The sequence below is a fragment of the Lampetra fluviatilis genome, chromosome 12 (assembly GCF_964198595.1).
Source record: "Lampetra fluviatilis chromosome 12, kcLamFluv1.1, whole genome shotgun sequence".
NCBI classification, from domain to species: Eukaryota; Metazoa; Chordata; class Hyperoartia; order Petromyzontiformes; family Petromyzontidae; genus Lampetra; species Lampetra fluviatilis.
The window spans coordinates 5,468,719-5,480,665 of NC_136286.1; the positions used below are offsets into that span (position 1 = coordinate 5,468,719).

Genomic DNA, 11,947 nt, shown 5'->3' on the forward strand with positions numbered 1-11,947 from the left:
TGAGCTCCCACGTGTCACAACACCAGTTGTATATGACCCTCCCAGATATTCGAGTTACTTTGAATATAACCCCCCCCCCTAGCCTAGGCGTCGCAACCCCCTCTAGGATACAAGTATGGTTACGTCTGCAAAGACATTTTAATGTATTCCAATTCAATGTTCCTTGCATCTGTGCTGGATAAAATAAGTGCTGTATTAAGTTTAATGCGTAGGCTTTCCGGAACCAATATAATTAATCATTGATTTTTGGGTCGCGTAAGTAAAATGTGTCGTAACTCCATCTCCACCCGACACGGCCAATTAATAAACGTGTCACCGTGAACAAACGTACCAATGTATTACTGCTTCCGCACACCGGTGTGTTGGTGAGCAATCCGCAACATTTAACTAATTGATACGACATTTCGCTGGTATTTACAACCAGCATCATCAGGCCGTTGCCAGAAATCTGAAATATCTAGGGTTATGATCCGAGTGGCCAGTTTGCATATTGAAATTCCGAACCTTAGGTGAAAAACAATTCTCTAGTTTAGCATATAAAGCGAAAACAAAATCAAACAAACTTGAGGCGTCGTATGCAGCAGAGGTCGCAAACGGGTTTTGATTCCTTACCCGTACCCGTATCCGGCCGCACCAGGGCCGGGTACGGGTGTCCGTTCCATACCCGTACCCGTACCCTACCCAAAATGAGTGACAAACGGTGACTCACCAGTGACTCACTGCCTACCCGTACCCGTACCCGGCCGCACCAGGGTCGCAAATGGCTACCCGTACCCGTACCCGGCCGGGTACGGGTAGCCGGGTATCGGGTAGGGTACGGGTATCGGGTACCCGGTTGCGACCTCTGGTATGCAGTCAAACATGTTATCTCTCAAATTGGGAAGTGTGTAATGCATGCGAGCTGCCAGTGGGTGGCGTGAGATTGATTAGTGGCGTCGTGTGACCCCGAGTCTCACGCCTTGATGCGTGAGAGCGTGAGGCTCACATGTGTCCTTGAATATTGACTTAAAGCTTTCGTGACTGCAGGAATTCATATTCTTTGGGTCTTTCGGTAAAGTCACGTAGATAGGAAAATTATAATAATTAAATAATAAACATTTTCTAAAGTGAATAAAAATAATAAAAATATCACGACGTTTCGATCGCAACACAAGCCATCGTCATCAGGAGAAAAAAAGAGAGGAAAAGCTGATGAGGCAGGCTGTTTTAAAGGTTTGAAATGGGTGTAACCCGGGAGCCATGAACGAAGTGGGCGGGGCTAGTGATGTTAAAGTGTGAAATTTAACATGCTAATCTCTGAATTTACATTAACAGGTTAAATGTCTCACACACTAACACCGCCGTTGCTCTTGTCCTCGATGTGGCGGCGGCTCTGCGATCTTACATTGACATGCTAATCTCTCACAATACAATGGCCACGTGGCGGAAGCTCACCGATCTTACATTGACATGCAAATTTCTCACTTTAACACCACTAGCCCCGCCCACTTCGTTAATGACCCCTTGGGCTACACCCATTTCAAACCTTAAAAGCAGCCTGCCTCAGCAGTTTTCCGCCTCTTTTTTTCTCATGATGACGATTGCTTGTGTTGCGATCGAACCGTCGTGATATTTTTATTATTTTTATTTACTTTATTTTCATTTTTTATTATTTTATTGTTACTACTTTTTCTATCTACGTGACTTTACCGAAAGACCCAAACCCCCCCCAACCTCCCCACCCATCCAACCCCCAAACCCCTCCAAACCCCCCCACCCCCCCAACCTCCGCCACCCCCCCACCCCCCAACCTCCACACCCCCCCCCCACCCTTATCAACCCACCCCCATCCAACCCCCCCAAACCCCCCACCCCTCCATCACCCACCCCCCAAACCTCCTCCACCCCCCACCCCCCAACCTCCTCCACCCACCCCCCCAACCTCCTCCACCCCCCCACCCATCCTTATCAACCCACCCCCATCCAACCCCCCCAAACCCCCCACCCCTCCATCACCCACCCCCCAAACCTCCTCCACCCCCCCCCCACCCCCTAAACCTCCACCCCCCCCAACCTCCTCCACCCACCCCCCCAACCTCCTCCACCCCCCCACCCATCCTTATCAACCCACCCCCATCCAACCCCCCCAAACCCCCCACCCCTCCATCACCCACCCCCCAAACCTCCTCCACCCCCCCCCCACCCCCTAAACCTCCACCCCCCCAACCCCCCCCACCCCCCAACCTCCCCCACCCCCCAACCTCCCCCACCCCCCCAACCTCCCCCCCACCCCCCAACCTCCTCCACCCACCCCCTAAACCTCCACCCCCCCCAACCTCCTCCACCCCCCCCAACCTCCTCCACCCCCCCACCCCCCAACCTCCTCCACCCCCCCCACCCATCCTTATCAACCCACCCCCATCCAACCCCCCCAAACCCCCCACCCCTCCATCACCCACCCCCCAAACCTCCTCCACCCCCCCCCCACCCCCTAAACCTCCACCCCCCCAACCTCCCCCCCCACCCCCCAACCTCCCCCACCCCCCAACCTCCCCCACCCCCCCCAACCTCCCCTCCACCCCCCAACCTCCTCCACCCACCCCCCCAACCTCCACCCCCCCCAACCTCCTCCACCCCCCCCATCCATCCTTATCAACCCACCCCTATCCAACCTCCCCAACCCCCCCCACCTCCAACCCCCCTAGCCACCCCCACCCATCCAAACTACCCCACCCATACACCCCCCCACCCCCTCCATCCCGCCCCCACCCCGACTCCCTTGGCCGTCATGGCGCGGCTGTCGGGCTGGACTCTGGGTCAACTGCAGCTCGCCCAGCTCAGCAGTGCCTCGGACCACGTAAGTCGATGCCTTCTTATCGTGAGGAAGAAACACAACGCACGCGTGCACACTGTGAATTGTAACCACAACATTGATCACTCACACACACAGAGACATTAACACGGAGACCTTAAGACAAAAGGCGGATGCTGTACTAACCTAGACTTGGTGTGCTACCCACCTTCGTAATTACCGCATCGTGAACAGTCTCCGTTTATTTAATCGCAGGTAAATGATTTATTTGCCGAAAGGATGCTCGCTATAGTCTATGGCAACCACAATTCATTTGTGCCGGGGATTCAACGAGTAAAGTCGGGGGCGCGATTCTCTGGTTGAGGCCCAGTGCCGGGCTCTCATCAGCACTGCCACCGCCGGCTTTCATCTCCTTCATCATCATCAGCATCACTAGCCGTGATCAATCCACTGCTGGATGAATCTACCTCGCACCCAGGGTGACCAACTCACTATCCGACCCGCTACTTCATTTCCTCTCTGGGCACATGTGATGCCGCTGTGAAACAGGCCTCAAAACCATATCTGTCGGTCATTGTGTAACAATCATTTTTAGCAGCACCAATCGGGGTTACTAGAGGGCAGTATATTCTTGGTTCTTTCGGTAAAGTCACGTAGAAGGGAAATAATAAAATAATACAAATATAAAACAATAAAAATCTACCTTCTACGTGACTTTACCGAAATAACCAAGAATATGAATCCCTGCAGTCACGAAAGCTTTAAATCTAAATATGAATGAAAAGGTAAAGGTGTGGACCTGAAATAGCTTGCTAACGCCACTGTCGGCGGAATGCCCTCCATTAGAGCGACATCTGAAGAGCTCCTTATAGATGCGTTTTTGGCCTCCTTTTCCACGCTTGCCAAACGTCTTGGATGAAGTGGCAGTCCCCAAACTTGACCCCACTACTGTTGACCTACCGATCAGCGTGGAAGAGGAGGGCAGTATGTTTCACCTGTCAAACGTGCTTCTAAGTTGTTAACCGCCCAGTCACCTGTAAAGGTGAGCCCTAATCATTTGCTCGAGTTGGATGACGTCAAGGTGTGTATGCTCATGTGTGGTGGCTTCCCTAAGGCATTTGATCGGCCTATTTAGCTCTCGATGAGGCTCAGATGGACATTTGGTTTGGGCTCTGCGACTTAGGAGATGGACATACTCGCATCACTCGCTAATGATGTCCTTGGTCAAGAATTAAAAGGTGGCCTTGTTCATAGCTCAGTGCGCTAAGCGCTGCGCCACCGCTCCACAGTATGAAACATTTGTAATCGGGTCGAGTGGGTTTTTTTTTAAACCGAAACTCGGAAAAAGATGGAAACACAAGATGTATCCTTTCTCAGAAGTGCAGCCTACTACTGTATAATGTTCTGTTAAATGACGAAGGTGGTGAGTTTTTCAATTGTGTTTGTAACATGGATTTATAAAACATGTTCTGGTAAGTTAAATTAACAAAATTCACCCTGTCAACGCAGCATCACTAAATAGTAGAGTTTTTTTAAAGTGTTTTAGCTCTCTTGCATGAGGCCGATACTTCTTGTTAACAGATGCTGCATCAGGATTGTGTTAGAACTGAGAGCTGTTCCACCATTATATAACAATGTGTTATGTTGCCGTTGAGTGTCATCGGTTATCTAACATTCACTTTACTGTTTGAAGTAAAATCTCTTTAAAATAGTTTGCATGTAAAAAACATTTCTTGAAATTCTAAGATGCTTTAGTAAGGATAATTTTCCAATGTGATGTGGTGTTATGAGACACCAGAGTGTACAGATGTCACTATTAATTGTAATCTATATTGTGTGTCTCCATAACATTTTTTTCAGGAAGGATTTTTGCTCGGTGATGTGAGAGAAGATGAGGTCAGAAGCATCAGTGATTCGAACATTAGCAATGTAGAAAGCAAGCAAGTGTTAAGTAAGTGCACCAAATAAACATGCAATATTCACTGAGGAAAATGTAATTACAGTAATATTGAAATTGTACGTTTTTATTTTGTTTTCACAGGTATTTACAGTCATATCCCATGCACTAGATTGGCCAGGTGAGTGAGTTCCTTAATAATATGACTGCAATTGAGTTGTTTTTGGATATCAAGATTTGTATGACTGCCAATGCAAAGCTTTTACAAATACCACTTGTGTAATACTTTTGCTTCTTTTGTTTAAACAGTTTTTACAACAGCGTTGCTATCATTAATGAAGATACTCTTGGTAACATTATTAAGAGCAAAGAGAAGGTGAGTTGAAAACGTGAGCATAAAATAAACACTACAGTGTTTTACTAAATCTTAAACATAGGTACTTAGTGCACATGTTATTTTGGAAGATTCCTAAAATGATTAAGGTCTAATGTAACATTGACTTATCCGTTTCCAGGAAGTTATCGGATTTTATAAATTTCGCTGGGAGAGTGACCAGAAGATTTCCTTCCGGGAACAGTTGCTGCTACAGAGACTACGGGACACACTACAAGTGCCTGACCTCGTCTTCCTGCTCTTCACCATGGCGTCATCCTCAAACCGTGCCACTTACACCATGGAATACACACTCTTTAAGCCTAATGGAAGGTAGATGTGCAGGTGCTAAATATTGGACATTTTACTTTTCGTCTGCATTAGTTTTACATCTCTAATTACAGTAGTAGTTAATAGTACAAGAGCAGGTGGTGGATATTAACTTAATTTTATTACTTGCTGCAAAATGTCTTTAGTCTGATTTATAATTTACAAACACTTTTTTGGCTTTTGTAGTTTTATATTAAAATAAATTAGTATGGGGAGAAAAAATACTATTGTTGGGTGTACATTGAGATTGTCGGGTGAAGGCTCTGACATATGGCAGGCAAGTGTGTTAAAAAAAAACAGCCGAGTATGTGTTGGAAATATCAATATCACTCGCGCATCTGCAGCACTCACCCCTTTATGGAACCCTTTGCGATGACATCAGCCATATGTTTACAGAACAACCTTATTTTTTGATGACGTACAAGTGCACTGCCATCTTTTAGAGCTCTGGCTGTTACTAGTAGAAAATATTGTCAATGACTTATTTGATCATCGAAATGTATTTATTACTGTCAATATATAGAATAAAAATATGGTTTTCATAAAAGTCTCATACAAACCTGAAGTAATTCTAGATATGCAGTTTTGACAATATTTTTTATAGTGTTCTTTTATATATTATTAAAGTTTAAGAGCAATAACATTCATAGAAAATGTATGGCACTCAATATAAATTACACGCTTGATTTTATACTGTCCAATACATGTTTAATATGTACTTCATTAACACCCTTATTCTGACTTGTCTTTAAGGTTTTATGAGCGTATTCCCATGACCATCAGTAATTTGGGACAAAGTGGGTTGGAATCCTATTGGGATATTCCTCCTCCCTGCCATTCTACCACTTGCAGGAATCTTCTGTCCAGGTTTGGGCTTGCATATATTCACGAAAGTGCAGTCATGAAATGCTGTTTATTTTATTTGTTTAAATGTTTTCGGGTTTACCGCCTATTTTCCTTGTCTGACTTTTGGGTCTATGTGCTAGGAGCTTCTTCAGCATATGGAGCAAAACGTTTGACATCATGCCAAACAACACTTAGTATAATCCAAAAAAACCTTTCACAGTTCTATATAAACTATCAATGATTTTGTCTTTACATTTTAGATCCAAATTTGTGACCAACAATGGTGAGATGCGAGATGTAAACAACATCCTTCAACTGAACACAGAACTGCAAAACAAGCTGGAGGTGAATCTTGTAAAATTATTACATTAAAACATTTACATTATTTTAGAAATAATTTTTCGTGTAATTTATGATATTTGATGAGGGGAAATGTTGTGTGTGTGTGTATTTCGTATAATTTTGATGCCTATATTTTGCCCCCAGCATGCATGCAGTGATGTTTTAGATGGTGAGCGCTCTGTGGAAGTTCTTTTTGCTGAGATTAGCAGCCTAAAGCAAGCCATCGAAGAAAAGAAGAAAGATGCATTGTTGAAATGTAATATTTACAAGATCTCATACACATTCGATCTAATACTTAACCCTTGGTTCGAAATTATCTACTTTTGATGCTTTCCAAATAAGGTTAAAAGCATGTATGCATTACCCCTGTCTAGAATGGGGGGGGGGGGGGGGTATGGTTGCTCTCAATATGAACAAAAGTTTATTCGCAGGTTGTGCTACTATTAGGGTGTGCCGTAGAGAAAACGGCCAAATTTCTTACAGGATTGCAAAAAAATTGACAAAACCAGCGCAAAATTGTTTTCATTGGCGCTTGCAGGATAATGGCCCATGAGCCCCTGTCTTCCCTCTAGGGCATTGACCGGGACTAGCGGTAGCATGCTTGAAGCTTGACGTTTATATCAGTGGCCAACCTAGATTTTGATCTATGGGTGTAGTAACCGTAATAATATGCGCTATCTGCTTCAGTAGACGTTAATGATCCCTGTGATGTCATTCACAATAGCGTAAGAGTAGGCTATTGTGTGTCGGCATCAGGCTCCAAATTTGAAAATTACCTATACCAGGTCACTCTTCCAAATGAGACTATCCTGGTCTCTTGAGTTCTCACCTGGTTACACAAAATTAACTTAACATTTGGAACTTCCCATGATTGAATTACACGTGACATCTTGTAACATCACGTCATGCACCTTTGTGACTTCCATCTTGCGTAGCTTGAAACGTAGTGTCATAACCAATATACTTCCAAGAACAAACAACATTTTGGAAAAGCATTCAATAATCCACGCATTTGATAATATTTGTTGTATTTGTTCAATGCGATATTAGGTGAGCGTTCTATTATTTATGTAGTTGCAATAATTGTAATGTGTGTTTGCAGCAGCAACGAACCTTCAGGGAGAGAACAGCTTCAGAGAGAACCACGATTTGGAAGCTGCACTGATGCGGGAGTTCCCAAACTCTGTGGAGATTCGAAGCACACGTGTGAATATGAACTGCACGGTTGTGCTGTCTGACATAAATGCAGACGTTCAGCAAAGAGGCAGGTTGAGAGGTAGTAGAACATCTCCAAATAGTCCAAAACCTTTACAAAGGGATCATAAAACAAACCATATGCCCACATCATCAAAGTCGGAACTTGTGAAAAAATCAGAAGTTTCCTTGAGTAAAAGTGTCAAATTGAAAAGATCGATTGCCAGCAACTCGTCATCCCATGTATTTCCAACTGTAGCTACATCCCAGATTAACCAAGGATCTAGCCTAAATCCTAAAGCAACAAATGTCAAGAATTTAAAATGTACTCATTCAAAGTTGTCAAGCAAACAGACAGGTGTTAAAGTAAGTATGGACTTGAGCTTGTCTGAAAAGAAGATTTTGGAGGAAACTGAAGAATTAAAGACTGAGCTTTCCAATGACCATACAGAGTGCATAAACATAACTAGTTCATCGGAAGCTGAAGAGCTGAGGAAAAATGACAAAACAGAGCAATCGCCTTCAACTAGTCATGTTGGAACGCGGTTATCAACAAGAAGCTGTTCAAAAAAAGCTCAAAGCAGCGGAGGTGCTACCCAACGAGAAAATATAGCTAGAGAAACATTAACAATCGCCTCGGTGTCACTCGGCGACCGGCGACCGAGCCAAAGTGTGGCCACCGCTAAATTTGGCCCAACGAAGAGGTGCCGGTCCAAAACACAGAATCAGAAGATTGATAGTATGCAAGTAACACGAGGAAAAACAGCAGTAAAATCTATGAAGTATGAGAAAATCTCGAGTGGACAGAATCATGTGAATATAGAAATTGAGACCTTGAATGATTCATTGAATGCCTGCGTCTCCTCAAACTCCCCAACATTCTGAAGCTGAAATGGTCGCATAAAAAAAAATCTTTCGATCTAATTCACTTGTATGTATACCGTATTTGACAAATGTACAATTCTAATCTTTTTTTGTAAAGCCATGTGGTTATGTACCTTCCAAGTGATGATTTTTGTGATGAAACCTATTACCATGCATTGACCTGCTTTGCCCCAGCTAAGCCACAGATTACTTACTATCCTAAACTTATGTGTACTTGATATGGTTGCATCTCCAAATATAAAAAAAACATTGGTACCACAAATGATTCCGCACCTGAAACGCGCACTGCAGGGGAGGTACAAACATAGCAAGTGGTTTAAATTCTGGTGTCTCAGTTGATGAGTTTCCCCATGGGTGGTTGTGCAATTTCAATAATTAAACTCGTGTATTAAACTGACGGCACAAATAATTCCCATCGATAGGCTGGATAAAGTAAACATTGCCTGTAAGGACAACTGTCTCGACATCAAGTTTGTTTAATCAGGTAACTCAATACCAGAATTTTCTACTTTTCAAGGTTGACCATAATTATAGCCATGATCAATCCACTTACGAGATAGCCTCAGCTGCTGCCACCACCACTTGCACATTAACTTTTTAAATCGCTGAACTGTGTAATAAAATTTCTAGTGCTGTAAGTTAATCGAATCTTATTACAACTCCCAACTTTAAAAAAAACTTTTGCTGTCTTGAACATCACAAGTATGTGCGTTGTGTTTTGTATTGGAGTACCTTCGTGTGTTGGGTATGTAAGTGAAGGCGTATAAAAGAGTTCAAGAAGGGATCATTGGAAGCAAATTCAAATGCTGTTTTGTAGAGTGTGCTATTTTTAATGACTTGTCCATGCAAAATAAATGCCGTATAATTTAAGCTTGGTAAGGTAACTTTAAATGATCGGACTTTTAAAATTAATTTCTAGGCACGGTATATTTAAGATTATAGTACCCCATACTGTCTAATGTGATCGTCGTTCAATAATTTAAAACGTAACATTTGTTTTTTTAAGTTTATCAGTCGTGTATTTAGTCATTCACGTGGCTTTGTTTAGTGCTAACCTTACAGCAACTAGACATTTGGCCAAAATATAATTGAGAATTGTTCAACGCATACTGGATATGGTGTTGGGCTAAGACAACTGGATAAGACTCCCATCAATATAAATCTCTCCTAATGGGACGTCAGGGAGTGCAAGCTGCATCGATCACTGTGTGGTGGAGAGTATATGAAGCCGAATGGTAGTATCCATTACCTCCACGTTCCTGCAATGAGCGAGTTCCCTTAGGACCTTAAGTGACTGAGATCCTATACTGTATCCTTTCCTACGTGCCTTCTGGCGCATTTAAGGTGTCAAGCCCGTGTATGTGAAATTGCATCATTCGCGTGTAAGGAAACGTTTGTTTTTTTACGTCGTTTGAATCGAATTACTGCTCGACTGATATATTGTACTGTTATGAGAAATGATTAAAGATGTAACGTACATACAACAATGTATTGTGTTGTGTACGTTTTTACCAGCATTCATACACACGTGCATAACGTACAACATTGATGTAAATGTTTTTTTAATGTCCACCCCTTTCAATCCGTTGCTGAATGAAGGGCTCCCAGTCCTCGCTGGTTATGAGAGTTGGTTAAGAAGACCACTCCAAACCAACTCCCATGATCAACGAGGACTGGTTCAGTTATACGCCGTTGATATAAACACATTCCTGCGGAGGGAGCTGGTAGGAACGTTGGGTTGCTCGGTCAATGGCCAGGGTCAACGGCGGCGTGGTGTATTCCGCAATTATGCCCGACTGTGAGGGCGGGCACAAGCCGGCGTGAGTAGGTTAAACGTTGAGTTTTATAAGGGCACCACGGGGTGACCAGCCACTCCCCACCCAGCCCCTCCCCACCCAGCCCCTCCCCACCCAGCTCCTCCCCACCCAGCCCTCCCCACCCAGCCCCTCCCCACCTAGCCCCTCCCCACCCAGCCCCTCCCTGCACGACGGACGGACGTACACAATAATCCCTTGTGGGCTGGTGTAACCAGGAGGTTCCTACCAGTATAAGCCTGGTTCGTAGAGCAGTGCGCTAATAACAACAGGATGTTACTGCATAAGTCATTACATTACCCTTCATTCATGCAATTGCTATTGGTCACGAATGCATAGATATTGCAATACCTCATGTGCATCCTTGGGGAAAATCTGATTTATTATTTGGATATACAGTATCATTAATCTGCCACATTGTTGCCAAATGTGCCTCAAATACGCTTGCAGTGCTGTTTTTATATTGAATGAGCGCAAGAAATTACGACGGAAAATGTGCTATGTTGCAAAGGGGAATTGCCACATTGTATTTAACCTTCACAATGTAGCTTCGAGTGTATAAACATTTTAAGGCAACGCTTGTTGATGTAGATGCAGAGCAATAACTACAAATTCACATCCAGGTAGGTGGTCAAGCCAGATAACCTCGTTAGGAGCAGCAGCGGAGTTCATTGCTGTGATGTCTCCTTCATATTTGTGAATCGGGCATTGCGTTGTTATACATTGTATGACTCTGTTCTGGGTGGCCACAGTCACACATTGGATAGTTTTTAAGTTTCCATTTGGGCATCAGGTATCCGCATCTGACTTGGTTTGTGCGGATGCGGTTTAGGGTAGACCATGATCTCATGCGTGCTGTATTGACCCGATGATAACCACTTCTAGCTGACAGCAACATCCAATCTCGCACTCTTCAACGCAAGAGACCCACCACGAAGCTCCCAAAAAGGGCTCTTCTTGTTGCAGGCAACGTCACTGACACAAACGTGAACAAAAAAAACCATTGGCTTATTCATAATAAAGGTGTTTGGGTTAGATCGTGTATGTATAAATGTGTCGTGTAACCCTCCACCACCCGACAGAGCCAGTAAGGTTTGCCATGTAAACAAACGCGCCAATTAGTTACTCCTTCAGCCCACCGGTTGTGTGTTGGAGACTAAATCCATAACATTTTTCAATTTGAGTACGACGTTTCGCTGGTAATTATACCAACCAGCATAATCGGGCGATTTGCCAGGATAGTGAAGTATTCTTTGGTTCTTTCGGTAAAGTCACGTAGGTGAAAATAAAAATAATAATAAAAATAAAATTTAAAATGAAAATAACAAAATAAAATCACGACGTTTCGGGCGCAACACAAGCGTCCGTCATCAGGTGGGGACAACCACAGCAAGAAACAATTGCTGGAGTATGCCGAAGGGATGGCTGTGACGAAGATAGTGAAGCAATCCACCTGTGGATTTACTCTCCAACAC

At 43.9% G+C, this 11,947-nt stretch overlaps 1 protein-coding gene across 5 annotated transcripts; it reads left to right on the top strand.

Moving 5' to 3' along the window:
* The first annotated feature begins 2,737 nt into the window (after window positions 1–2,737).
* On the top strand, window positions 2,738–10,134 carry LOC144935081 (BRISC complex subunit Abraxas 2-like). 5 transcript variants are annotated; one of them, XM_078861441.1, is made up of 9 exons: window positions 2,738–2,836; window positions 4,652–4,742; window positions 4,833–4,869; window positions 4,998–5,064; window positions 5,204–5,394; window positions 6,145–6,258; window positions 6,498–6,582; window positions 6,724–6,835; window positions 7,682–10,134. In XM_078861441.1, exons 1-9 carry the CDS (start codon window positions 2,768–2,770, stop codon window positions 8,656–8,658), a joined length of 1,743 nt encoding a protein of 580 aa, XP_078717567.1. In that variant the 5' UTR covers window positions 2,738–2,767; the 3' UTR covers window positions 8,659–10,134. The 5 variants fall into 5 exon arrangements, with proteins under 5 accessions (XP_078717567.1, XP_078717568.1, XP_078717571.1 ...); XM_078861442.1 differs by having other exon boundaries at window positions 7,685–10,134; XM_078861445.1 differs by lacking the exon at window positions 7,682–10,134 and having other exon boundaries at window positions 6,724–6,921.
* Window positions 10,135–11,947: the final 1,813 nt, after the last annotated feature.